Source organism: Drosophila subpulchrella, chromosome 3L (genome assembly GCF_014743375.2).
Source record: "Drosophila subpulchrella strain 33 F10 #4 breed RU33 chromosome 3L, RU_Dsub_v1.1 Primary Assembly, whole genome shotgun sequence".
Classification (NCBI taxonomy): Eukaryota; Metazoa; Arthropoda; class Insecta; order Diptera; family Drosophilidae; genus Drosophila; species Drosophila subpulchrella.
In genome coordinates, this window is record NC_050612.1 from 27,923,464 (window position 1) to 27,950,642 (window position 27,179).

At 51.2% G+C, this 27,179-nt stretch overlaps 3 protein-coding genes across 10 annotated transcripts; 1 reads left to right on the forward strand and 2 right to left on the reverse strand.

The window, feature by feature from the left end:
- Window positions 1-8: 8 nt before the first annotated feature.
- LOC119553614 (dynein heavy chain, cytoplasmic) lies at window positions 9-18,788 on the reverse strand. 8 transcript variants are annotated; one of them, XM_037864071.1, is made up of 16 exons: window positions 18,441-18,788; window positions 16,521-17,095; window positions 15,628-16,462; window positions 14,964-15,567; window positions 14,804-14,909; window positions 14,380-14,418; window positions 14,062-14,217; window positions 11,350-14,004; window positions 9,886-11,286; window positions 9,554-9,580; window positions 8,343-9,495; window positions 6,169-8,277; window positions 4,762-4,960; window positions 4,250-4,367; window positions 594-4,189; window positions 9-535 (listed from the first exon to the last, which is right to left on the reverse strand). In XM_037864071.1, exons 1-16 carry the CDS (start codon window positions 18,682-18,684, stop codon window positions 370-372), a joined length of 13,983 nt encoding a protein of 4,660 aa, XP_037719999.1. In that variant the 5' UTR covers window positions 18,685-18,788; the 3' UTR covers window positions 9-369. The 8 variants fall into 8 exon arrangements, with proteins under 8 accessions (XP_037719999.1, XP_037720000.1, XP_037720004.1 ...); XM_037864072.1 differs by lacking the exon at window positions 4,762-4,960 and adding an exon at window positions 5,679-5,874 and having other exon boundaries at window positions 18,441-18,684; XM_037864076.1 differs by lacking the exon at window positions 14,380-14,418 and having other exon boundaries at window positions 18,441-18,684.
- Window positions 18,789-18,987: 199 nt separating this feature from the next.
- On the forward strand, window positions 18,988-22,143 carry LOC119553340 (probable leucine--tRNA ligase, mitochondrial). Its single transcript, XM_037863675.1, has 4 exons — window positions 18,988-19,159; window positions 19,212-21,003; window positions 21,060-21,301; window positions 21,358-22,143. Exons 1-4 carry the CDS (start codon window positions 19,070-19,072, stop codon window positions 21,841-21,843), a joined length of 2,610 nt encoding a protein of 869 aa, XP_037719603.1. The 5' UTR covers window positions 18,988-19,069; the 3' UTR covers window positions 21,844-22,143.
- Window positions 22,119-26,150, reverse strand: LOC119553342. The gene is made up of 2 exons (XM_037863677.1): window positions 25,346-26,150; window positions 22,119-25,281 (listed from the first exon to the last, which is right to left on the reverse strand). The coding sequence occupies exons 1-2, from the start codon at window positions 26,148-26,150 to the stop codon at window positions 22,196-22,198; spliced, it is 3,891 nt and encodes a 1,296-aa protein (XP_037719605.1). The 3' UTR covers window positions 22,119-22,195.
- Between the last annotated feature and the right edge of the window lie 1,029 nt (window positions 26,151-27,179).

Here is a 27,179-nt window from a genome sequence, read left to right on the forward strand (position 1 = left end):
GATTTGGCTGGGGTTGCTAAGAGTATATATATTTTAGGAAACTTTAAGGGGATTGGGTAAAAATAATTTTACGAATGTGTTCTTATAACAAAAACGGACTTCAAAAGATACAGAAGTAATTAAAATTGTTAGGTCCAATGTTGAAAGTTTAAAATATTTTCAGCTTTAAGAAAGGATTTCTAATCTCAACATTTTCTTGAACATTAAAGTTTATAACATTTTCATAGGGGACTTTAAATAAAAAAATATAAAATATTTCATAACCTTTTAGACACTTAAAGTAAGGGTTTTAAATCGTTTTTTTTCTGAAGCGCTGTAGGATTGTTAGGATTAATATATAGGCTAAAGAAGATAGTTTGTGCTGAGCACTTAGTTCAAAGCTGTGGAAGTCAAAACGGCTACACCTCGCTCGTAGAAGCTGTGCGAATCCTGTCCTGCAGCAACGGCCAAGTCCACGGTGAAAAGTAGTTCCGTGCGCGTGGAGTTCAAGTAAACCGGCAATGTCAGCTTGCTGATGCGCGGCTCCGAGGAGATCCTAAGAAAAATTAAAGCTTTAGTAAAGAAAGAATCCGATTTTCACAAGGTAAACTCACTTCATCCACTTGAGAATGGTCACAGGCAGATCCATCATGATGGTGGAAGCCAGCAGCAACTCGTTGTTCTTGCACTGGGCGCCCTGCAGTTTGAGTCCAGTGACTCCGAAGCAACAATCCTTCTGATCGGTCTTCAGACCAGCATCCGTGATGGTCACTTCCAGGGCTAGCTCCTCCAGCGACCAACTGTTTGCCTGGGCCACACACTGCCTGGTGGCCGTGATGTAGGCCTCCGGATTGAGCAGACCGCCTAGCCAGACGGGGAAGCCTTGCAGCTCCTTGGCGCCAGCCTGCGACACCAACTGCGATACCTTCTGCAGCTGCTGCACACGGTTACTAAAGTCCGTGATCCACTGGATCACTGTGCATCCTGCAGGAACGGTGTAACGCTTCCAGCCCTTCGGGATAATGCCGCGAACCAGCTCCGACAGCATGGAACGGTGGTGGTTGGTCTGCTTCTTCTCGCCTTGGCAGATGAGAACCACGTCCTGGAGGTCCAGGATCACTGTCTGCAGCAGCCGAGAACCGCTGGTCACCTCGCGCTCGAAGTATCGGTACAAGGGATCCTTGATGTTCTCCACCGTACGCTTGAGCACCTGCAGATTCTTCGGGAGCAGCTCCAACCAAGCGGTAGCCGAATTGTGCAGTGTCTTCATCCACGATGGTCGTCCATCCTCGCCGCGGGCCACTCCAGATTGCTCCTGATCCTCCACGCTGTAGGCTAACTCATCGTCGTCCTCCAGCTGCTGCATCTTGAGCAGCTTACTGACCAAATCCGTTCCTCGGGTGGTCAGCAGCACCTTCTCCGCATTGTTGGGCAGTCCCAGCCATGAAGGAGTCTGGCGGTCAGTTAGGTTTTCAATCCACTTCAAGAAGTGATCGCGACGGGTGCCATCAGGCATGGTGATGTGACGCAAGCCTCCAGAAGCGCCATCAACGTTAGCCACCAGGGCAAAGTCTGCCTCGAAGCTGCGGGCCGTGAAGAGCTTCTTTAGGAACGAAGTTAGTAGCCGCTGATCAAAATCGTTGTCGATCTTTCCTCCGTAAATGGATTGCGAGAGCAAGGTGACCAGGGCATCCCATGGCACCTTCTCTGGTGGCAGATTAGTGCGTCCCATGGCCGTGGTATCGATCCAGGTATCCAAGGTGTCGCAGGCCACGCGCAGATCCGATTCGTTGAACTCGTACTTCTTAGCCCAGCCCAGGGGCACATATCGAAGTCGCTCCTGGACGATGGCGTGGAACCAGGCCAGCAGGAAGTAAAGGCGAGCTCGCTCACTTGGGGTCTTCATCATGCGCGCTGCCGGCACCGTGGAGAAGGTGCGCAGCAGGTTGGCCCGAATGCCTGGTGGTGGCTCAAACACAAAGATGCGGCCAGCTCGCAGTAGGTTAACCGGAACCTTGGGATTAATCTCCATGGTGAGGAAGAGACGGAAACCGGAATGGGGCTGCAGCGAGTGCATCTTTTTCTCCAGCTGTACAAGCCACTGAGGAGCCAAGTGGACGTTCTTTAGGAGCACCCAGCGACCAGTCTTGCAGGCCATGTTAATGGCCCTCTCAGCTTGGTTGAAGCCCTCGGCGGAACCGATGGCAATGCTGGAAATCTGCTTGTTCTGCTCCGCAGCCAGGTCATCCACACGTCCGGAGGCATCGAAGCCGGGCACCGAGCAAAGAAGCGCTGGAGTGTTGCAGTTCAACTGCTTGTCCACCACGGCGGTGAAGTCCAGTTCCTGCTCGGCGTTGGGCATAAAGTCCTCTCCAAGCACAGTGTTGACCACATTGTGAGCGGCGGCTATAACGCGATCCGGTCGGAAGGCCTGAATCAACAGCAGCTGGTGCACGGAACTGGCAATTGGACTGAGTGCCTTGGACTCGTCCCACAGCTGGGGAACAACCTGTTCCGGCGAGCTCTGCTGCAACCAGGCACCCAGCTCGGGAATGGATCGCACCTTTTCCAGAAGTTTGCGGAAGATGGGAAGACGAGTGGCCAGACGGTTGACACTCTCGATTTGCTCACCAGAAAGTCCTTCCACGTGAGTGGGATTGGCAAGCAGTCCCTCTCGGCTGCGTAGGAAGAAGTTGAACTCCGCATCCAGGTTAGACTCCGACGTGCCCTTCAGATGGATCTTGCACATGAGCAGGGCAAAGGTCAAGCGGTCGTTGTGGATCATTCCACGAGCCACTCGCTCATAGCACACCTGGAACAGATCCCTGGTCACAATGCCAAGACGCTCGGAGTGATCGGTCCGGCCCTCCAGCTTGGTGTTATTATACAGCACCGTAGAGAAGATATCGAGGAACATCTTCAGGGAGTACTGGTAGAGGAAGTGCACCTGGTTAAGGCTGTCCATGGTGAAGTAAATGTTGCTGCAGGCCACCGAGAGTGGCAGATACTGCTGCGACACTGTTTCGATTTCGGCTATAACCTTGTCGGTCTCATCCACCTTCTGGTTGATGTCGTAGGCCTCCTTCTTAAGGGTCTCCAATGTGGTAATCACCGAGTCGTCGTCCAGGATCTTGCCCTTGGCGTCGTTGAGTGCCTGCAACAGACTCTTCTCCAACTGGCGCAAACGCAGTCTGAACTCGCCCTGAAGCTTCAGCAAATCGGAACGCTTCTCATCGATGTCCGGACGCTCAGCCTTCAGCACCTGGTTGAGGCACTGCGACTGCAGAGAGCTGCGCGTGACCGTAAAGTTCACGAATGTCACCCTCGAGCAAATATCCGGCGGGAATTCCACAGTGGGATCGCGAGTGGACAGGAAGATGACGAAGGACGGCGACAGATCAATGTCCTGGTCGCCAAGGGTGATAAGCACACGACCGCCAGTGCGACGCAGTTCGCGGTTCAGCACCGGGTTGAGAATAGGATCGTAGTTCTCCACATCCTGGACGAGCAGGGGATTGCCGAAACGCAGTGCGGACTCCAGATTTTTGCGGAACGAGTCATCCAAGAACGAGGTCTTTGTAATCTTCTTGCCAGCGTATTCGTTGAGCAGGAAAGTGGTTGCTTGACCCGAAGGATCAATGATCAGCGGATAGCGGTTGAAGCGCTTCAACATAATGGCGTTCTCCGTGCACAGATCATCCGTGGGCAGGGCATTTGCCTGCCAGCGCAGTCGCTCGTCGGGATTGGAAAGGTATTCGGTGCGAGCGATATCCGCGCGGTACTGAATGCTGGCCGCCTGCAGATGCTGTGACCAGGTGGTGAACAAGTTCAACCGATAGTGCTGATCAAAGTAGCCACCGTAGGCGATAAAGGCCGCGGAGAGCAGCACATCACCCACAATGGTGGACATCTGGGACTTGAAAGTCTCGCTAGTGGACTCCCAGCGCTCGCGTTCAATGTTCAAGCTCTTAAGTAGAGCAATGGAGCGATCCACCTTGGCCTGGACGTTCTCCAGATCAGTTTTGATGGCCTGGGCCTGGGAAATGAGCTGGGCGTACTCCTCCTTGTAGGCAGCAATACTGCGCTCCAGTTGCTCCACCAGGTCCTTGGTTTCCTTGGCACTGGCCAGATTTACATCGGCTTGCTCCTCCAGAGAGCGCAACTCCTCGCGCAGGGGCTCCACACGTTTCAACATGTCAGCGTATTCGATCTGGATTGGAATAAATAAGGTTTTAAGAAATATGCAGCATAGATTTCATATGATCCTTACCTGAGCAATGGCCCATTTAACCATAGGACCACAAGCCATACTGGCACGATTAACCTTTTCGAAGTTATAATCCGGATTGCTCAGATACTTGGACTTCATCTTCTCGCGCACATCATCGCTGTTTTGATACAATTCTTACATTAGTCAGCGACAAAACACCCCAGTTTATTAGGTTATTTGAATGAATTAAGCAAGCAAAGCAGTCGGATTACTATGAAACAGCGATAAATTTGACCAAAACCAAAGGAGAAATCAACAAAAGTTAGAGCCAATAACCAAAATTAGTTTAAAATTCAGTTAAATCATTAGAGAGTTCAAATATTTACAAACCATAAGGCAGCTCGCTTGAACAATTCAAACTAGAACTACAAAAAAAGTAATAACAAAGTCAACTCAAATGAAAACCAATTTCTACACTCGAAACTATAGCATAACATCAAAAACATCAACAAGAACAGGAATTAAAGTCGATAACAAAATGGTTTGTGGGTAAAAATTTGTTTCATGCTTACGTTATGTTCTCGGTACCGAAGTTAGATACAATTGAATTTATGAAATTTTCGCGCATGATCACGGCGCGGATCGATTTCCAATCGGTCGCATTTTCGCCCAGCAGCAGGCAGATCGATTCGAGAGCCAATTTGACCACCGACGGCGGATTAGCCATGGTTCGCACCTCAACGAGCTGTTGCTTGCGGATCGACTTGACCGCTGCACATCGTCGATTGGTTGATCGATTGATTGGTGGGTTGGTTAACATGAGGGATCAGAATTAATATACGGTTTGAGCACAACGTTGCACTTATCTATTGTTATAAAATTAGGCTAGGTTACCATCTAAAGTTAAATACTATGGACCGAATTGGTTCCTTTCACCTGGACCTGGATCAGGGTTACGACTGCTGGTTAAAAATAATTGTACTCTTGCAAAGTTGGAAAGATCGGTTTTTAAAGTAATAATACAATGAGAATATTGACGGTTTTAAATCTCTGTTACAAGATATTATAACAATGTAGATTAACCAAATTTTCTTTGCAAGAGTACAAAGAACTCGGCGAACCGAACAGACCTAAACCTATATTGATCATATTCCAATTTCATATTTCTGTCTTCAGTTTTACACACACAGAAGAGACAACTTTTTACACATCATATATAACTTATCAGAATATTAGGGATATCATAAGGTAGTAAGGGTTATGGTAAGTTGGCCAGTGCATTGCGTATGCTTTGGTGTTTGCTTGTATATGTATATAGAGTATATTGTAGTTATGGGTGGTACGAATGGAGATTATATTCAAATGATAAGGATCGAAGGATCCATCGATTCGATTAAATATGTTTTAGACAATAGACTGATTGCTGATTAGGATTCGATGGGTGAGGTGCTAGATGATATCGTGATGCTAGAGAGAAAGAGTTGCGTACGTGATCTTGTCAGTCTCCAAGTTAACGATCGAGGAGATGAAGCTGTCTTTAACGAGGATGCCCCTAATGGCCTTCCAGTCGGCGGCACTCTCGTTGAGCAGCTCGCAGACCGACTCCAGGGCCAGTTTAACCACGGCCGGCGGATTGGCCATCGACCGGACCTCGGCCAGGTGTTTCTTTTTAATCGAGCTAACGGCTGTCGGATTTCGAACGTGAATGGAGAGTGGATTGTTTGGTTGGGTCAAAAAATAACACAAGTAATTAAATATAAAGTATGGGATACCAGGAAACAAGATTTCGGGTCCGGGTGAGCAATATATACAATTTCTTGATATCTTATATAAGTTTTAAACATTTTTTGATCACCCAACTCCAACGCAAATTTTCTTCGGTGTTTGTATTATCATTAAGTAAGAATAAATATAACTAATTCTAGAATTAACTAGTTTAAGTGCCCGCCCTTTCAACAACTTTCGCCCGATGGACTCACCTGCTTGTGCATCAATAACCGCAGGTTCCACCTGGGCCAAATCGGCCATCACGTATTTGCGCTTCTCCTCGATCTTGACTGTCTGATCGGCCAAACGGATCTGGATCTCCTGGGACTGGATCTTCTTTTTCTCCGCCTCCTGCTGATCCTGGAACATCTGCTTGAGCTTGGCGTTGGCAGCCTCGTTCTTGGCCTGCAACTCCTGCTTCTTCACGGCCAGCGACTTCTGCATCTCCTCCACCTGCTCCACAGTTTCGGCGATCTTGTTGAGACCCACGTTAAGATGAAGCTGCTGCTCCTCCAGGTCGCTGCGCTTCTCATTGTACAGCTTGACGAAGTGGTGGATAAAGTCCAGGTAGTGACGGGGAGTCACTGCCATGGTGCGACCGCCGCGCTTCGCCAGTCGAGCGTTGGCCTGGTGGAGTGTCTGGTGGACATACACACACGAGTTGATCACCGCATCGCGATGAGTGGGATTGGCCGGCACCAGATGGCAGACGGAGGGGAAGAAGTCGGGCGCATGCCAGTTGGGTTTCTCCAGGTCCACACGAGTGGTGAACTCCTTGCCCACCTGGAACAGAGCCGAGTCCGACCAGTCGCCAAACCAATTCAGGACACAACGATTGAACAGGGCCGGGGAAGTGGCGGCGCGATCCTTGAGTCCATCGGTGGAAGGATTCATGGTGAAGACCACGTGCAGATTGCGCATCACCTGCTGGGTGAACCACTTGTATAGTTCGTCGCTGGAGTCCAGCATGAGACCCTCGCGCTGGGCACCCTCCTTGCACTGAGTCATCAGAGTGGTGTACTCGTCACCCTCGAACAATCCGGGCACCTCTCCGTTGGCCAACAGCGTGTTCATGCGCTCCAAGAAGCCAGAATCCAGAACGTTGGATTCATCCAAAATAAAGGCAATCTTCTCGTCCTTGCATCCAGAGCGGCGCAGCACACAACGCAAATCCTCGTCAAAGTCCTCGCTGGTATACTTGTTGTGCACCTTGATCTGGAAGATGGACAAGCCATTCATCCAGGCCACGAAGCGGGAGAGCGTAGTCTTTCCGGCTCCTGAAACTCCAATCAGCAGCAAGTGACCCTGTGGCTGGCGGAAGATTCGATCGATACGCAGCACGTGGTCGAGAACTTCGTCGAAGAGTACGAGGGGCACATCAAGCTCCTCCTCGTAGAAGACCTTCAATCGGGCGCGCACATAATCACGCAGCTGCTCACGGTTCACCGGCATGTAGTCCTTGCTCAGCCAGTTGCTGTACAGGATCGGCCGCTGTAGAGCCTCCTCTTGGTTAATTCCAGGGAAGTGTTTCTGGCCCACCAAATCAATGTTCTCATTGGTCCATCGGCGCTCCGAATCATCAACCAGTCGATCCTGGAACAGTCGCAGAGCTTCGTGAGCCCAGAGACGCACCAGACCTTCAACCGGAAGGGAATCCAAAGGACGAATGGCCTCGCAAATACCACGAACCCAACGGGTCATCTCACGAGGCGAATAGACGTAATGCGGTTGCATGTCCTGCGTAAAACGATCCTGTGAGGCCAGGTAAAACTCCACCATGGCATTGGTCAAAGGCTCTGCGTAACCACGAAGGGCAGGCATCAATCTCAGCATGGCACGCGAGAAGGTGCCGTAGATCTGCTTCAGCGATGTCTCTCCAGGGTAGTCCACATAGATGATGGGGACATGTCTCAAGAACCGATGCGACAACGGCTTGCGACCGGGATCGGTGGGCGGATTACAAGCACCCACAAACTGAATGCGTTCCAGTGAAACCCAAGCCTGATCGCTGGCCCTGTAGAAGCCCTTATGCTCCACCAGCTGGCGCAGGAAAGAGATAACGCGCTGTGTTCCATAGCTGTCCATATCTGGCAAGTTGATTTCATCGCAGAACAGCACCAGCCACTTTCCAATCTGAACAGGTGAGAGGACCACTCCGTTTGGTGTCTTGCGGTATTCACAGTAGTGGTCAAACGTCTTAAGCAGCAGTTCCGGGGTGGTGGCCGAGGAGAAATTCAGGCCCACCACTTCCATATCGGGCAGAGCTCGGAGAGCCGAGAACAGGGTCATAGTCTTGCCAGAACCGGGTGGACCGCAGAGCACTAAAAGAGAAAGAGTTGTAAATATTTTTGTATTTGTAATGATTTTGGTCAATTAATGAACTCACCCAAAGGTTTGTGCTCGGCCAGCCAGGTGTACAGCAGCGACTCGTGGCGAACGGTGTCCAATGTGGGCACAACAATGTCCGGAGAGGCCACCTTGTGCGTTTCCACCTCAATGACCGGCACCTTGTTGCTCCACGGAACCCAGTCACCGCTCATATTGACCTCGTAGTCGATGATTGGAGCACCGGCAGCTCCCGGCAGTGGAACGGTGGTAACACTGCGCACAAAGTCTCCCAAATCGATGCGAACCTTTAACTTGGCGTCGCCAGCAAAAGACCAGAGCACTGAGTAGACCAACGCCTTGGGTATGTAGTGCTCCAACTGATCAGCGGAGCAGGGGAAATCTGGATGTTGTGCGTTGAAGGTCAGCACATTTCGAGCCGCCTGGTTGAGCATGGAGAAGAGCGAACTGAGGGCACGCAAACGGGTGAAGTCCATAATGTGCTCCTGGTCCATAGCGTACTCCAGGGTGCGCACGACGATGCCATCGGCCGAAAAGAAGGGCAGCAGGAGCAAAGCAATATCTCGCTGCACCTGGAGTGAGGGTGACACCTCCTCCTCCTTGTCCTTTGCCGGCTTTATGACGCCCACGAAGTCTTCGTCTCCATCCTCCAATGGAATGCTACGCAAACGGGACAGATAGTTTTCGAATATCATCTCCGTGGAGAGCACATCCTCCGAGAACCAGACCATGCCGCAACGCGATACTGTGGCCAAAGTGGCGAACTTCAGATCCTGCACCTCGAACATCACCCTCACGTTGGGAGGCAGCGAAAGACGCTCTCCGTTGGGCAACGTCAAGAGCTTGTTGTCATCCAGCACGGAATTCAAATTCTCCACCCACTCGGGATCCACATCACCATCAAAGATGATCCATTGCCTCTTGTTGATCTCACCACGCACATTGTCGATAATCTTTCGCAGAATGTGGGTGAACAAACCATCGGTCCACTCACGAGTGTTGGGGTCTAGGACACCGTAAAGCGCCTCCTTGGAAATGGCCTTCGGGTCGATGACATGGGCCACGCCCTCAACGCCCTCGAAGCGCTCCAGAGCCTTCAGAAGTGTCTTCCAAGCAGTGGACTTGCCGGATCCGGATGGACCCACCATCATTAGTCCATGGTTCAGGTTGGAGATCTGGTACAGTTGCAGCACCTGTGAAAGAATATTGAGGGTCAGTACAAATACGGATCAACCCTCTCGGATTAGTTACTTTGTCCACCCAGGTGGAGCCGAGTCCCTGACGATTAGTAAGCATGTTCAAAGCGAATGGTTATGAAGTGGATTACAAGTAAATCCATGCCCAATTGGGTGCATCGATTTCGAATGTAAAAACCATAAGGGCGGAAAGTAATCGAATTATTGAATACTGAATTTAAATAGACAGTCACATATAAATATTATTTGGGGAAAATTAACACCGTGTTAAAAAGAAGCTACTTAAGGTGAAATTGCTCAGCTTATAGTTAAGTGATTACTTTTCAACTCCTCAGATTTCTTGACAAATAAATCGAACCACTCAAAAATCGTGAATGCCCCTCTTACCTTCTCCATCCAGGCAGCGCCCTGCTCGTCACCCTCGCCGCAGACCAGGTAGTCCTCCTGGCAAACCTTTCGGATTTCCTCCTTCAGACCCTTCATCTCCGCACGCGTGTATCCCACATTGGGGAAAACGTCGCTCAAAAGCGAGAAGAGCAGCGGAATGTCTTCGGCCACCAGTTTGGGCACCATGGTCTCGCACACCGACTGGATAAGGATCTCCTGCTCGGGCAGGTTCTCGGCCACCGAAGCCTCGTCGATGTTTTCGTCGCCGCGTTGTCTCATCTGTTCCTTGATCTTCATGATGCGGTCTCGCTTCACGTTTCCGGCAGAGATCAGCACGGACTTCAATGCACGCAGACCGAAGTCGTAGTGGCTCTGGTTGGACAGTTGTTCGTCGCACAGTTTGAAGAAGGGCACAATCTTGCAGGCCAGTTTCTCGGCAGAGCGAAAACCTTGCGAGAACAACATCACCTCGGCGATAAGCTGGCGATCTGGCGTGGTCATGGCCAGCGAGCGGAAGAGTTTCTTCAAGTTATCTGGCAGATTGGAGCGACCGGCATAGCCAGGATTCATGGTGATGAAAATAGCCATGTCTGGTGAGACGCGCACCTGCTTGCCCACCAGCTCCACGGTGATGCTTTCCTTGTTGCTGTCCATCTCGTATTTCAATGCCTCCTGAATGGTCTGGATCTGCTGCGAGCAGGCGGAGAGCATGCGCTCCTCCAGTCGATTGAACTCATCGAAGCAGCCCCAAGCTCCCACCTGGCACAGACCGACAAAGATTCGGCCCATGGCCTGGAAATCGAAGGTTTCATCGCAATTGAAGACGAGAACGAAGCGTCCAAGTTGGTTGCCAAGTGCCTTCACGGACTCGGTTTTTCCTGTACCCGCAGGTCCGAATGGAGATCCTCCAAGACGTGACTCCAGGGCCTGTGTCATGGTCAGATAGCAACGATCCGTCAGCGGAGTCTGCACCAATCGATCCTGGACACCCAGATACTCAAAGCCGTAGAAGAAGCGAGCGTTGGCCATGTGGATAGTCAGTTGTTTCAGCACCTCAGTTTGCCGTGGATCGAAGTAGAAACGCATCTCGCACAGCCACTGGAAGGACTTGGGCGAGGTAACTCCGTTGTTAAGGAGTCGGCGAGTCACTGTTCGCTTGTGCACAAACTCGTTGATAAGGTGCTCCAATTTGCGGCGACGGAGAGGAGGCTGCTCCTGCAAGACCGAATCAGCCAGTACGTTCAGAGTGCTCTCTACATTTCCCAGGACCTGCTGCATCGGCTTAGATTGGTTGTTCTCAGAGGCCTGTTGAAGGGCAGTCTCCACATCCTCGGACCAAAGGATCTGGGCGGCGAGCACCACAATCTGGGCTTGGTACTTGTCGCACCACTCCATGTAGGCCTGCGTGGTACAAATTATGAAATTACTATCAATTTCTTTTTTTTTGAAACATTTTTACATTACCTGAGGATCGATCTTTCCGTCGCGGAACTGCTTGATATCCTGCACAGCCTGTGCCAACAGCGAAGCCAAAGTGAAACGCATCTGCTTCTCCACCAGGGACAGCCACTCGTTGATCTTGGGGTGATCCACGGTGGATACTGGGTTGATGAAGTGCACCTCCTCGCCCTCGCGAGATGAAATACCCAGGATCACGTTGTTTTCCTCGTTCAGTAGGATGGCAGCAACACCAGCAAACATTTTCTTGAAGTGTTTTTGCAGACGGGCAATGTTCTTGCTGTTGCCAATAATCTCCAAAAGATCTTCATCTCCCACAAAGTAAAAGCGAGGGAACGAGGTTCTCTCCCGCTCCAGATACTCGCCCAGAGCCTTCTGGATCTTGCCCAGCAAATCGGCCAAACGTTCCAGGGATCTCTGCACAGCAGGAATGTTCAACACATCCATAACCTTGGGCGATTTGGTCACCTTCTTCATCAAGCCAAGGAACTCAGAACTGATGCTCTGGAAACGCGAGGTCTCCACCGGGAGAAGCGTCTTAATGTCAGCGCTGCCCGAAAAGATACCCTCTAAGTAAACCCAACGTCTTTGCACATCGATCCATACATCGAACAGGGCGTTAATGCGGTTCAGCTTTTCCTCCCAGGTCAAAGCCTCCTCCTCGAAGACCTTGTAGTATGGAGACAGCTTCATGGCGGCCACTGAGTTGATGTGCTCCTTCACCTTGTTGAACAGATCGTCCCAACCGCGGATGATGCGGCACTTGTTCTGGTAGTTTATCAAGTCCAGTTCGTAGTTCTGCCAGGACTCGCGCACCTGCTTAAGGAACTCCTCCAGCGCCATCTCGCCCTGGGCCACCAGGATGATGTCCTTAACGACATTCTCGTTCTTCTGCAGGTTAACATCCCACACTTGGCCTAGGGACAGATCAGAGATGACCCAGTTAACGCGCAGTTGCTTGGTCAACTGCTTCCAGTGGCGCTCCTTTAGAGCATCCGACTTCAGCTCCACAATTAGCATGTTAACCTTGATGTAGCTCTGGATCAGTTTCTTCACGTACTCATATGACTCGTACATGCGGAGACGAGCGGGCAGCTCCTTCAGCTGAGCCATCATGGCCTCCAGTTGCTGGCGCAACTTACGTGGCTGCACCGAAAGCCATGGCTTCTCACGCGTCTCGTCGATCTGGGTCCACACCTTGGACAACTCGCTCCAGACACCACGCAGATCCTGCAATTCCTCGAGAGCAACGTTCATGCGCTCGGCGCTGTTGTTGGGCACCGCCGATTCCTGCAGTTCCAGTGCCTCCTTGGCCTTGACCACGTTGTCACGCTCCTCCTTCAAGCGGGAGTACTTGCTCTCAAAGATTTGCAGCTGTTGCAGGGCATCATCTGGCCGGATCTTGCCGCCCGTGGGCTTGGTCTTCTCCCAATCGTTCAGGAAGTCCACAGTGCGTGTCTCCACAGCCTTGTCCTCGGCCACGATCTTGGCCTGCAGACTGGCGACCTGCGTCTGGATGGCCGTGTCCTTGCGCTTGATAATCTCGTTGAAGGCAGACCACTCACCCTCGATGTTGTCCACATGCAGCCAGTTGTTGGGGAACTGGAATCGCTGGCGCTCCAGGATGCGCTGTGCCTCCCTGAACACCTCCACCTGCTTGTCCCAAGCAATCATGTCCTTCTTCAGCGACTGGACGTAGGTGATGAAGCTCACTGCATCCGATGTGCTGGCCGCCTCAATGCTCTGCATCTCCAGATCGGTACGGGACTTGGACACCTTGCCGTGGAAGCTGGTCATCTCTGTGCCCAACAGGGTGCCAAACTTGCCAAGAGCCTCCTTGTGCCAGGAGTCGTATTTCAAAGTGACCTTGGCTTGCACCTTGGCGTAATCAATGATTATGGGACCATAGGCTCTGCGAGTATCAGAGGTATCAAAGGTGGTGCGTGACTGCTTGATGTCATTCAAGCACTTGATCCACAAGTTCACATCCTCACCCAACCGACCGTACAACATGTCAGCCTGCAGATCCCATAGACTCTGGTAGCGCAGCCACTCATCCACGTAGTTGCGCACCTCGCTCACCTTATTTTCAATGGCTCCATAGGCGCTCTCCAGGATCTTTCCCTCGGGCAACTTGGTCAGCAGGTTGCGGTAAGTCTGAGAGACTGGCTTCTCCAAGCCAACCTGGTAACGGGTGCTCTGCAGACGCACTTGCGAGGTGACGATTGCCTGCCAGGCAAAGAACTGCTGCATTATCTGGAAGCGGGCTTCCTCGATCGAAGGATAAAGATACATCTGCTGATTGGTGATACGAATCTCATGCACAGCATTCTGAATCTGGGGCTCTCCTCCCAGCTTATGAGTGGGCTGAACTGGTGCATCGGTGTCCATGGAGGTGTCCACCTCCTTCTTGTTGCCAGTCAGAGCCTCCGTCCAGGCCTGAATACCCGCCTGCAGACGGTGGGCCAACTTCTTCTCCACCTCCTCATCGAGTCGGGTAACCCAAACACTCAAGTTGGAGTACTGACGCAGCGAGAGATCGTCGACGGCATGCTGAATCTTCGACAGAATCTCCACGAAGGTGGCGGCGCTGTAGGGACAGGTCTCCAGCGAGCGCACGTCCACATCGAGTTGCTCCTCCACAACCAGCAAGTCGTCGACCTGGTGGGATTGAATATCGTTAGTAAATATTTTAAAACAATTTTAGTTATTTTTTACCTTCTCCTGGAACTGGGTCACACACTCCGACAGGCGAAGAACGTACGGATCTAGCTTGTACGATTCCCAAATGAGCCCAATTCCCTCGGAGACCAGATTGAGGACATCCTTTCGCAGTCCTGCCACAAGTGGTACAATACTAGCGCGATCTTCGATCTGTATTGGATACAATCTTCAATTAGTTTTGGATTACAAAAGGATAACAGCTAGGTACTTTCTTGGCATGCGGGAGTTGAACAAACTTAACTAGAAAATCAAATAGTGGTTGCAGATACGGATTACGGAATAAACAAACTTTTAGGGGACAAACGACACTACCTTGAATACAGAATTTTGTGCTAGACTCCTATTATTAAGCTGCATGAAAGAAAGGTTGTTGGTTGTTCGGTTGGTTTAGTTCAAAAGCGGATCTCGTGACTAAGACTAGGGTGATCAAATATGGGCGTGTTGAGTGTTTAAAGTGTGGTGGATAGCAAAATTCAAGCTGCACGCCAGGAACAAAGCAATGCAAGAGAACAGAGCGAATGCTCCAGCACGGTGACATCTTGTGAGGAGTGGAGTGACACGTGTGATTTTGTAAAGTGTAAGAGCTGGGCAAAGGTGTCAAAAGAGATGTAAGGCTGATATCAGACAAATTCTCATTGATTACATTCTGGCACAGGTTTGTTTACATTTGCGCCTTATTAAATATTGTAATCTCTTTTAATTCGTCTGATTACAGCCTTCGATAAACGAATCTTACCTTCTCCAAAGTGCGTTCGTAGGTGCGAACGCTTTCAATCAGGGATATAGCATAGGGATAAATCTGGTTGGCCTGATGCGCCTTGTTCACAATGGTCAACGGAACTCTGTGTATAATATTTTATTAAAATCAAAGCTTAAGAAAGGATCATAAACCATACCTGAATCCTAGATTCTTGATGTTGCGCACCTCCTTCGCCAGGGTGATAATCTCCGGTAAAAAGTTGACCCGCAGTCGCAGGACATTTCCACGTCCAATGCGAGAACGCGTTGACTCGATAGTGAAGATACGGCCAGTGCTGCCGAAATTGCGCTCCTGCACCTTGCGGGCCCACTCATGGAACACATCCGAGATGGAAAGCTTGGCACGGAAGCTGTCACCGTCGGCCTTCAGCTTTTGGCCCTCGATGTGGGTCTCCCAGCCCTTGCCCAGCACGTCCTCGACACGCTTCAAGTACATCGTCAGCTGGTTGTCGATCTGACGGGCCCAAATGATGGAGCCAGCTACTGGTGGAAGATCTCGCACCGAAGACAAACGGCAGCTCTTGCTCTGCGGGTACTGCACCTTGAACTTCTCGTGCAGAGCCTCGATGTCGTCCTTGACGCGCTGAATCAGCTGGGTCTGGTACTCCCTAATGGCGCCACGGATGTGGGGACGCACGAAGAGCGCATTGAAGCGCGAGAAAATACGGAACATTTCGTTAGCATTCTTAGCTGTTCCCAGTTGGTCACGCAGGTGAGCCGTAATGCGGGTCTCCACGCGATCTAAGAGTAGGAAGATGCTATAAATATTTTCTAAACAAATAATAGGATGAACTTAATTACCAATCTTTTCCTCGTATCGCTTAACAGCGGCCTCCCATGCCTCGGATCCCTCCTTGGTGATGTCCAGGCAGTCCACCTCCTTGACGTTTTCGTAGGCCAGGTTCACCTCCTCGATGGCGTTGGCATCGGCAGCGTCTAAGCTGTACGGCTGCTTGGTTTCCACGGCGTTGCCGTCATCGCTAACGGCCGGCTTGGTGGGCCGCAGGACACGCAGGATGACGGTGCGCAACTGCTCGTGCTGGCGTCGGAACTTGCGCATGTGCTCCATGCGGGTCTGCAGCTTCTTGTGCGCCGGCGAAACGCGCCACACCATCTTAAGATGCTCATCACGCTTTTTCTTCACAATATCGCGGAGCAATCCCTGCAACTTGTCGTACTCATCATCCCAGCAGCTGAAGATTTCGAAGCACTGGTTCATAACGCGCTCGAATTCATCGAAGGGAATGTGCATCAGTCGCCGGGTGCCCAGCACCTTAAGCAACTGCTGCGACAGATCCCTCGAGATGGCCTCGATGAGCTTGAGGCACCGCTGGATGGGGTACTTGGTGTTGCGCACCTTGCGCAGATGCGAGAAGATCTGCTGCACGGCAGGTCTAATCTTCTCCAGCTCGGTAGCGGATAGTAAGTCATTGATAGGAAAATCCTTCATCAAAGGATTGTAGTCGGCTACCGTGGCTAGAGCTTGTTTAAGCCCGGTATCCGTGTCAAATGAAACGGTGGCATGGAAACGCTTTCCATGCTTCAGGATGTCCAAGGTCAGAGCCACTTCTGGCGACTCGCGCTTCTCCTGGATGCGATAGAGAGCGCGCTCCAGATTCAGCCAGAAGGAGATTTCCTGGTAAGAACAATATAATTAATGTTTGAAAGCGTATAAGTCGGCTATTTCTTCTCACCTGGAGAGCAGTTCCTGAGCCCGGATCACGGTTTAGCTTGGTCACCTTCTTGATCTCGGTGATCCAGCGGTTGACACCGGTCTGCAGCTGATTCAGAAACGAGGAATCCTCCACCTTGTCGCCAAAGTCAGCCACCTTGGCCTTGCGGTTCTCATCCGAGCACTTCCGAATCACATTGTTGACGGTCTGGTGAGCCGTCAGCGTGATCTCCGGTATGTCGATGTTCTGCTGCAGATGCAACAGTCCCATCTCCAGCTCGGCCAGCTTCTTCTCCACGGAGGGAGCCATCTTGTCGCCATCGCGATCAGCACGTCCCGACTCCTTGACATACGACTTGAAGTAGGGCGCCAGGGACTTGCTGATGAACGCGTGCAGCGTCTCGTAGGGCGATCCGTCCGAGAAGTTGATCAGCCGCAGCTGCGAGTGGATCGACTTGTCCGCCTCCACGACCACGCCGCGCTTGATGCAGGCCAGCGAGGCCATGCGGCTGTTGGTGAAGTGGACATCGTTGCTGATCTGGTAGGTGACCTGCTCCTTCTCCTCCTCGCCCTCGGCGGGCTGCTCGGTGTCGTCCTCTGAAAGTGGCAAAAATCAATATAAGTAATGTTAAACCGCTCAAATGTGTTTATTCTCCAACACCGCTTGACTCAAGGACAGCAAATTCCCCCGCAATCACACCTCACCCACTTTCAGTACGACCCATTTGGCATTGGACCCAATGCCATGGCACTGACATGATTTCATTATCAAGGCGACGACCTCCGGGATTTTAGCGGCCAAGGGAAAACCTTCGAAATTCGTGCGCTCGAGGCTGGACCTTGGGGAAGTCACTGCTCCCACGCAGTTGGCCCCGGTGCCAATGCCACTGTGCCGGGTGGCATTGCCTTCGGCCAATGTCAATGTCGGCCCCAAAGTCAACGAATCGGGCGAAGGTGTGCGCAGCCTCCAAGGTCGCTTCCGTAAACAAACTAGTTGCTCGGCGGGCATCAGCTGTCTTGTTTGCCGGCAAATTGTTTGTAAACAAACGAAGCCGGCAAGCGGAAAACAGCTGTTTGCAGTTATCGATGCAGGCGAATCTATCGACCTATCGTTATCGGGGTGTGAGTCAGATGGGCTGACGTCATGCGTAGAAACTTGTTTTCATACCCTTTAATGAGGTATGTTGATTTTGTAATGTTGTTTGTTCTTGCTGTTTTGGGCAGATTATATTGTATGTCTTGTGAAAACAATTTATGTTTTAACAACATTCATTTTATCATGTGTAAACTGGTAAAATTACAATTCTCTCAATTAAATTGTTCTTCCTAAAAATTAGCATTCAAATCTTTTTTAATCAGAACAATTTAAAGTTTAATCATTAGTTGAAACTAAATAAATCTAAAGTCTTTCTTACTCATTTACTTTTTAGCCTAGTTAATAGACCTCGAGTTGGCTAAAAACTACTCGATTTAAAAGTGTTGCCAAAAACGAAGCAATTTGAAAGTAGTATTGTTTTTTTTGTTTATAACTTCTATATCAGAAAACTATATAACTACAAATCTGAAGCCCTGCATCTTCTATTCCAGTGCTAGCAACTATTTTGTAATTAATTGTTAGCATTTTATAAATAAAGAACATCGCACTACAATTTTTTTAGGGTATTCAGCCTTCGACTACCAAACAAAAAGCCCATTCTAATTGGAATTCAAACAGAAAACATCTGCCGCATTGATTTTTAACAAACTGGTTGCGTATTCAACTAGCAAACGCTATAATGAGTCATTTTATCCATACAAATCTAGTATTTTAAACTCTTTTAATGAAAAAGCAAAACTTTAAAAGCTGGCCCACCATTTTATCTCTGCGGAAAAGACGCCATTTTGTGTCATTTTTTTCACCCATCACTTTTTTTTGCCAACTGGGCGAAAGTTCTGATTTTACCTTTAATGCAATTGCGTTGGACGTAGAGCGCCTGCACCTGGGGATCAGAGAGGAACTTCCGGATGGTGTCCTGGTTGACAGGATCGTCCAGAGCGTTGTTCAGCGATGCGGGAACCACATCCTCCTCAGGCAGCAGGATGGTCACCGCCTTGCGAAGGTAGTTGGCGAATGCATCGTAATTCGCAATGGACAGGTTCACGACCGGATCCACCGATGTGTCGGGGTTCTCCAGGGAGTCGCCCATGTCCCTCGATGGTTTTCGGTTGCTAAATACTCCTCAAAATGTGTGCAATTGGATTTTTTCACAATGCCTCGCCCTGTGAAAAATTACGTGTGGTTTTTTTTCGCGAAATGCAGCGATGGCCTTGCCACCTAGTCAAAAATCCACTGCAAAAAGTGGGGAGCTGCCATAGTTCAGAGAGAATCAAAAATGCAACACTGGGCGAGGGGCTGCCAGTACGTCGGGAATGCTTCCCGCCAAAAATTCTCAGAGCAAATAATAACCGAATGAGCGATGTGGCAACGCTTTTCACCCAATCAGCTGTTCGACTGTAGAGTGCAGTGGGTTTTTACGAATTGGTTATTTAATAATTGTGAAATGTGCAATTTATTCAATTAAAGCCGGGAAAATGCAAGCGCTGAGAACTAGACGCCCTTGGAGAGGAGCGTATTGGAGCAGTTGGAGGCGATTGCTCACCCAAAGCTGCACGGGAAATGAGGTGGGTACATAAATAGCCTTAAAATTCCACTAAAACCATTGAATTATTGCAGAATCCCGAGTTAACTAACGATGTCAAGCACCGGATTGAGACTCACTGGCGGGAGCAGCTCAGTGGTGGGCAGTTCAACCCCAAGGAATCGCAGGACAAGTACTACGTGCTCTCCATGTTCCCGTACCCCTCGGGCAATCTGCACATGGGCCATGTGCGCGTCTACACCATCGCCGATTCGGTGGCTCGCTTCCAGCGGATGTGCGGCAAGAATGTGTTCCAGCCAATGGGCTGGGATTCCTTTGGTCTGCCCGCCGAGAATGCCGCCAATCAGCGGGGAGTGGAGCCCGCATCCTGGACAGAGCAAAACATCGCACAGATGAAGGATCAACTCAAGCGACTCGGCTGCTCCTTCGACTGGAACCACGAGCTGTCCACCTGCAGTCCGCAGTACTACAAGTGGACGCAGAACCTGTTCCTTATGCTGCATCGCCATGGATTGGCCTACCAGAACGAAGCCCTGGTCAACTGGGATCCGGTGGACAAGACAGTACTCGCCGACGAGCAGGTTGACGCCAATGGCTGCTCGTGGCGGTCGGGTGCCAAGGTGGAGAAGAAACTCCTCAGGCAGTGGTTCATACGGACGAGTGCGTATGCCAAGCAGTTGCTGGATGGCCTGGAGGATCCCACGCTGCGGGATTGGAGGGATATCATCAACCTGCAGCGCCACTGGATTGGTGAATGCGATGGCTACGCCTTCAACCTACTCACCTCCGCCTCTGGATTGTTACGAGTGTGGACTGCTCATCCGGAGCATTTGAAGGATCCCCATGCCTTCCTTGTGCTTCGCAATAATCATCACCTGGCGAAGCTAGAAGATGCATCCAGCCTCAGCGCGGAGAATCCCTTTGCGGGCACCACAATGCCCGTAGTCTTTGGCGACGAAGTGACCTTCCCGCCGAAGTGCGATGTTTACCTGGCAGCGCCCAGCTTCCGCGACGAGGATAAGGATCTGTGGGAGTCATACGGGCTGGCGTTTACTTCCTCTGGCAAGGAGGAGGTCAGCTTGAGTCCGGCCAACTGGGAGCTGTTGAGAAAGGAGGTGCTCCAGGCAGCCACTCGGCTCAATGTGGGCGGCTATCGGGTGTCCTCGAAGCTGCAGGATTGGTTGATCTCACGCCAGCGCTACTGGGGCACTCCCATTCCCATTGTGCACTGTCAAAAGTGCGGAGCAGTGCCAGTACCAGAAGAGCAGCTGCCAGTGTCTCTGCCGCCTAAGGATTCCCCCAAGGAAGCATTCCTTTGTGAATGCCCCAAGTGCGGAGACAAGGATGCGCGAAGGGAGACGGATACAATGGACACATTTGTGGACAGCTCCTGGTACTATTTGCGTTACTTGGATGCCCAAAACTCAGAGCACATTTTTGATCCCATGTTGGCCAACAAGTTTATGCCCGTGGATCTGTACATCGGGGGAAAGGAGCACGCCGTGCTGCATCTCTATTATGCCCGTTTCATGAACCACTTCCTGCACAGCTGCGGTCTCTCGCCCACCAGTGAACCCTTCTCCCGCCTGCTGGTTCAGGGCATGGTCATGGGACGCTCCTTCCGGGTGAAGGGCAGCGGACGTTATGTACCCGAATCGGAAGTGGAGATTGTGAACGCCAAGAAGAACCAGGCGGTGCTTAAGGAAACCAAAGAGCCCGTGGTCATGACCTGGGAAAAGATGTCCAAGTCAAAGCTGAATGGCGTGGAGCCCAGTGATATGTTCAATGAATACGGAACGGACACAACGAGACTGATCATCCTGGCCGACGTGGCGCCCACCTCGCATCGCAACTGGTCCAGCGCAAGTGAGCATTAACTGGTATATAATTGAACTTATTTGATATTATAATATATTTGACAGCATTTCCCGGCATCCTAAACTGGCAGAAGCGTCTTTGGCTGACCCTGCAGGATTTCCAAGAGGCTCGCGAGGATCAAACTCCCTCAGAGGTTGTGGCCACCAGCGAAGAGTTCCTGGCAGAAGATGCCAAGCTGTTCGATGCCCGAAACTTCTATGTGAAAGGAGCCACCTTTAACTACCGCCATGCACATCAACTCAGTGTGGCTATCTCCAAGATGCAGGGTCTGACGAATTCTTTGAGGGTGAGTCCTTAAACTAAACTCCTTTTCCGATCCTTGCTAACCTTAATATCTTACAGCGCACACCAAAGCATGTCCTGCGACATGGAAAGCAATTTGAGCGGGCTCTGGCCGCCCAGATCATCATGCTCGCACCCATGGCTCCGCACTTCGCCTCCGAACTGTGGTCGAAGTTCGTGGCCATACCTGGCAGATTGAATCCCGCCAGTCATGAGCTGCAGTGGAGCGAGGATGTGTTGGCCCAACGCTGGCCGGACATCGATGCTGCCTACAATCTGGATCTTAGCATCAAAGTAAATGGATTTGAGAATTGTGTGATCAAAGTCCAGCGCACGCACTTGGATAAGGTGACGCACAGCGATGCCCTGGACATTGCCTTCAACACGGAATCGGTGACATCATACCTCATCGACAAGAAAATACGAAACACCAACTTTGTGCTCTACCCCGGCATTGAGGCTATCCTAAACATCTATGTGGATAAGGCGCAAAAGACACAAAAGCCGGCGAGCAGCGATGATGCGGAGGCTCAGCCCCGGGCGTAGGATTCATACTTAAGAATGCAGCATTAGAAGTAATACCAGACCAAAACTGTGTCAATGGACCCACTCTGATCATAGTGCTTAAGCCGAACGGAATACGGAGGAGAGCGGGTTCAACCCGCCCAAATGCATTTCCCGTGTTGGCCAGAAAGACGTCATCCTAGATTGGTACCTTTTAATCATGTTTAATGTTAAATATTTATAAAAATTGGACTAGTTGTAAGCAGCTGCTTTACAGGATTGGTAAATGCCTAGGATCATAGGAATATAATGGTTGCTCTATCTGTGCGCCTCTATCTAAAAGCCAGTTCGACTAATAAGTTCTCGTTTGTCATTCTCTCGCTGGATCGGCACCTCACTTCATCAGCTCGCACATGAGATTCCGCAGGTACACATCCAACTGGGCGTAATCCAGCAGCGTATTCCGGACGATGTCGAGGAGCATGCTGGGCCACAGCGTTTCCAGTTTGTGCAGTTTCTCCACGGCGTTGCAGGTGTTTTCCAGCAGCAGGGCAAAGTGCTGACGACCTCGATCTCGGGCACTGGGCGCCATGGCAGTGCTTCCCGCTTCCGTCGCTGGATTCAGATTCATGGAGGTGGCAGTTCCTGCTCCATTCCCGGCTCCTCCAGCATTCTTCTTCCACTGGAGCGCCTCTTTTCCCACCACGAGTCGCAGGGATTTGTTGTCCGGCCGCAGGAGCCACTCTTTGGGAGACAACTTGCTGGCCGTGCAGGTCTCATCCAGTCGCAGTCTGGCCAAAAGCGGCTGCAGCATCACCTCCGGCATAGACCACAGCACCAGGTCCGAAAGTCCAACGTACATGGCATTGGCAGCTTCCACTTCAGCCTCGGTTACCTCCTGGCCATTCAGCTGCTTCAATCCCCAGTGAGACAGCCTGTAGATGGCGTACGCTCGCCAGGATTCCTTCAGGGTGATGCCATTGCCCTCGGCATCGATGAGTAAACTGCTCAGGCCCTGGAGCTCGGCCAGTCCATTGAGTTGACCTAAGCAGGAGATGTTTGTTTCCCGGAAAACATAGTGCTCGGCGTGTGGAAATCGCACCTTGATCCTGCCCAGCACACAGACGATGCTGTTGAAGTTTATGTAGCTGAAGTTCAGCGTGTGGACATCATTGGCCTTGGCCGGGTTCCACTGCTTGTCGATGAAACGGAGAGCTCCCTGGCCATAGATGTTAAGGTACCTTCCACAAATCTCAATCAGGTAATCGCCACCTTGCTCTCTCTCCCGTTCAGCGGCGCTTGGCTTGGACACTGTGATGGCGGCATTGGGAGTGGCTGTTGTCCCTGCAGCTGCTGCTCCAGTTGTGGCTACACCTGTGCCTCCTCCCGCTCCTGCTGAAGATTGACCGGAAGTATTGTTCGTTGCCGCCTTCGTTTGAGTGGCCACCAAAGTTAATCCATTGTTGGTGGCCTTACCGCGACCAATGCTATTGGAGCTGCTGCTGTTACTGGTGCTGCTGCTCACGGTTTGTGCCCGCACCAGACTACCCGCCATGTACCGCTTGGAGGATGCACCTGCTCTCTGGTTGATCTGCAAACCCAGTTGAGTGATGGGCGCATGACGGGAACGCTGTTTGCTGCTCGTCGGGCGACTTGTATTTGAGGATGCAGTAGTGGGCACAGGCAAGGTAGCAGTTATGGCAGCTGGAGGAGGTGTAGTCGTGCCCCCAGGCACTGGAGTTCCAGGAGCAGCCGGCGGAGTCAAGGTCAAGGCAGGTGGCGAAGGTGAAGAAGCCACTGGAGTTGGAGGTGCTACTTTCATCACTTCAGGAGATTGACTTGCAGCTGGAAGTGGTGATGGTGGTGCCCTATCCGCCAAACCCACTTTATTGCAGTTTTCATCAATCTGCGGCGTCTGTGGTTTAATTTTGGAGCCACCATCCTCATTGTCCGAGCTATAACAACTGGAGCAGGAGTCCACATTGGGTCCCAGGCTAGAGGCCTCCGAGGAGGCGCAATCCTCCTCCTGCGGATTCCTTAAATTCTTGGCTATTGGCGGCAGTTTAATCAGTGCCTGCAGTTCGTCTATCAATTCCTTGGGCTGATGCGACTCCTCGGACTCGGTTTCCGCCTCCTCGGCTGTTGGACCTTCGTTGGACTCATTGATCTTGGCCAACTCGCTGGTGAGCCGGCTCTTGGGACGACCCACCACCGTTTGTTGGGATCGCAGCAGTTCCCAGTTGGTCCTGGCATTGGATATCACCTCTTCTCGCCGGATGCTATGATAAGCTTCGGAGCTTCCCGGAGCAGCTTGGGCCTGTTCCTTGTGCTGTCGCCAAGCCAGAGCCGCCCGACGCACCTGCTCCGTGATGGGCATCTGGCTGAGCGTCTGTAGCAGCGGGAGGTATGAGACCAGGAAGGAAACACAGTCGCCGGCCAGGGATACGGGATTATTCTCGATTGTAACCTCCAGGAGGCGAGTGGCCCTCGCTATACTGGCCATGTCGTCCACTCTGTGCAGATCGTTGTGGCACAACCAGAGCCTCTCCAGAGCCACCAAGTGCTGGAAGCCATTGATTCGCCGGAGTTTGTTCCGCTTCAGGTTCAGCTCCCTGAGACATCGCAGTCCCAGGAAATCCTGCTGGTTTATCTGACGTATTTGATTCCCCGCCAGATTGAGAGACTTTAGTTGCTGCAGGCAGTTGATGCGATTGCCCAGACTGGTGAGTTTGTTGCCATGAAGATCCAGCACTCTGAGGGAATCCTTCAGCGAGGACAGTCCACCAATGTCCGTAATCCTGTTCTTGCCCAGCAGCAGCACCGAAAGCGATGGTAGTCCATCCAGATTGGCTATCCTCTCGATCTGGTTGTCATAGAGATCCAGGAAAACGAGCTGCTGGAAGATGTTCCCATAGCTGGCACTTAGACTCAACTGCTTGTTCTTGATGCTCAGCTGCTCCAGGGCGGAAATGGAGGTCATCACACTGGGCGAATCCTCCTCTTCCCCACATCCGCCGCACAGAGAGAGATTGCTGCTGTGCAGGGCACTGCCCTCATCGCAACTCTGGAGAAGATTGCTGCCCGCCGCCAAGCCCACTCCTCCGCCTCGGGTGGCCTTGAGAAAGGCCCGCCTTTGGATGAGCTGCTGTTGATGCTTCATGGCCTGCAGGCTGCTGCTCACAAAGCTCTTGGACTTCTCCAGTCCATAGCGCATGCGCAGCGCAGGTGGAGGCGTCAGCTGTGCCTGTCCGTAGTTGTAGCCCCTTTTGGCCAACTTGGAGCGTCCGGCGGCGGTTCCTCCGTTGATGGCCAGTGCCTGGGTGGTCAGTGGACTGCCGGATCCCGGACTCCCACCGGATTTGGGCGACAGGCGATGGGAATTACCGCCTGCATTGGTCATGGCACGGGTGAGTCTGCCTGGATGATGGCCACGCAGGCCAGAGCGTCCTCCTTCCTTGGTTCCATTACCGTTACTGTATTCTAGGTGAGAAAAGAAGGTTATCCCTCGACTGAAATCTTAATGTTATGATTCCAGGATACAAACCACCCAGCTTATTGTTGTTGCTCTCCCGCGGAGTGGCGATGGGTGGAGGAGGCACTGGTGGCGGCGGCGGTGGCAGCTCCTTGGGTATGTGGAAGGTATTGATCAGGTTGTGCTGCAGCGACAGCAGTCGAAGATTGGGCTCCTGCTCGAAGATGGGTATGGCCGTGAGCCCCCTCTTGTCGTAGTTGATGCGATCGGGCAACTCCTCGCGCTCCTTGGGCAGCCTCTGGATGCGGCAGATGCCATTTGGCTGCGGCGTGACGATGGCTCCGCTCACCAGAGTTCCGCCCGAGCTGCCCACCAGAGTATTTGGGGTAACAGCCGCCGTGGCAGGTCGACAGCTGTTGGAGGCCGCCGAGGAGGAGGTCGACTTGGAGCGCTGGCGCTGGATGCCCACGCCTCGTGGAAGATTCCGCTGCTGTTGCTGCTGCTGCTGACGGATTTGGGCTGCTGCAGCATAGCTCCGCTTTAAATGTTGCTGCTGGCCAACTTGGAGCTCCGATTGCTGCTGGATTTGCTGTTGCTGCTGCTGCTGCACTGGTCGCTTTGGGATGACGTTGTGGCTTAAGGTGCTATGGGAGCGACCAATAGGACGCCGGCGTAGTCTTTGATTAAAACTAGGAACGAACGGTTCGATTTTCAGCAAAGATGTTTGAGGTAAGTAGTTCTGTTGTTGTTGTTGTTGTTGCAGTTGGGGTTGCGGCGAGGGATTCGCAGGAGCTGGAGCAGGAGCAGGAGCAGGGCAGGATGCCTCCGGCGTGGGGGCTTCATCGTTGAGTATGGAGCGACTGCGGCACTTGGCCATGGAAATCAGCTGGCGGCGCCTGGCATGGGTTGCCGCCGCCGTCGCCGGTGTCGCCCTTGGTGGCACTTGTCCTTGTCCTTGCACCTGGACTGGCACCTGAACCGCCGCCTGAACTGGCACCTGAACCTGCCCCTGACCCTGCACCTGGCCCAGGCCCGTTGCCGTGCGTGTGGCACCTTCCACCTTCGAGTTTCATAATAGTTCGATGCGGGCGAGCGACTCCTGGAGAGCTTCGGACATGGTTAGGGGGATCTGGGATGTTCGCTGGGGAGTCCTCTATTTCCGTTGCATAATATGCAGGTCCTGAAAGAATTGAATATTGAATATTAGTTAATGGGTAAATGAACAACCATAGTTAAACAAAGACTAATCTAACTACCACAAGTTAATGATGATTTAAGTTTAATGATTTACAAATACTCCTTTCTTAAAGGGTATATCTTCACTTAAACTTATATTAAGGAAGTGGAAAAGATATTAACTCATGGTCACATATAAATATTTCAATTTAAAATCCAAAAAAGAAATCTAAGTGGTATTACATTTTCTGGATTTTCAAGTTTATGATACACTGTACTGATAAAATGACGGTTTTTCTTTATCACCTCAGTACAACAAGAGAGTAAACCATTATTTCCTCAAGTAATCCCATAACATGCATTCAACTTCAAGTCAAATAAGAACTACACTTTATAATTACAACTGCAGTAATTGAAACTTGCTCACCCAGTTTTATGATAAATCCCCGAAAGTACGAGTAACCAGTCCTGGTTATCTAATTTGCAATTGCATTCAGCTCTCTGGTCGGTCGGATTATGGATTAGTTTGGTTCTTTTTTGGGGACACACAAATAGATACAGTGGGTGTGCGGCGAATGGAATTGGGAGCGACTGCTCCACTTGAGCTGCTTTTCCCTTCAGTTCTCGTCGATTTTTGGTGATTTTTTTTGTCGATTGTTTGGTGTTCAGTCTTTCGGGGTATAGTAGGTATAGATATATAGATATGTAGATACAAGTGTGCTATTTGTGT

What these genes read in the sequence shown, in the direction of transcription:
- LOC119553342 (XM_037863677.1), bottom strand. Translation starts at nt 26,150, where the DNA reads ATGGCCAAGTGCCGCAGTCGCTCCATACTCAACGATGAAGCCCCCACG. An exon ending in CAACAACAATAAGCTGGGTG is followed by an intron (nt 25,282 to 25,345) that starts GTTTGTATCCTG and finishes TTTCTCACCTAG; the next exon opens with AATACAGTAACGGTAATGGA.
- LOC119553614 (XM_037864071.1), bottom strand. Translation starts at nt 18,684, where the DNA reads ATGGGCGACTCCCTGGAGAACCCCGACACATCGGTGGATCCGGTCGTG. An exon ending in ATCAAGAATCTAGGATTCAG is followed by an intron (nt 14,910 to 14,963) that starts GTATGGTTTATG and finishes TATTATACACAG; the next exon opens with AGTTCCGTTGACCATTGTGA. An exon ending in ACCATTCTCAAGTGGATGAA is followed by an intron (nt 536 to 593) that starts GTGAGTTTACCT and finishes AATTTTTCTTAG; the next exon opens with GATCTCCTCGGAGCCGCGCA.
- LOC119553340 (XM_037863675.1), top strand. Translation starts at nt 19,070, where the DNA reads ATGCAAGCGCTGAGAACTAGACGCCCTTGGAGAGGAGCGTATTGGAGC. An exon ending in AAAGCTGCACGGGAAATGAG is followed by an intron (nt 19,160 to 19,211) that starts GTGGGTACATAA and finishes GAATTATTGCAG; the next exon opens with AATCCCGAGTTAACTAACGA. An exon ending in TCGCAACTGGTCCAGCGCAA is followed by an intron (nt 21,004 to 21,059) that starts GTGAGCATTAAC and finishes TATATTTGACAG; the next exon opens with CATTTCCCGGCATCCTAAAC.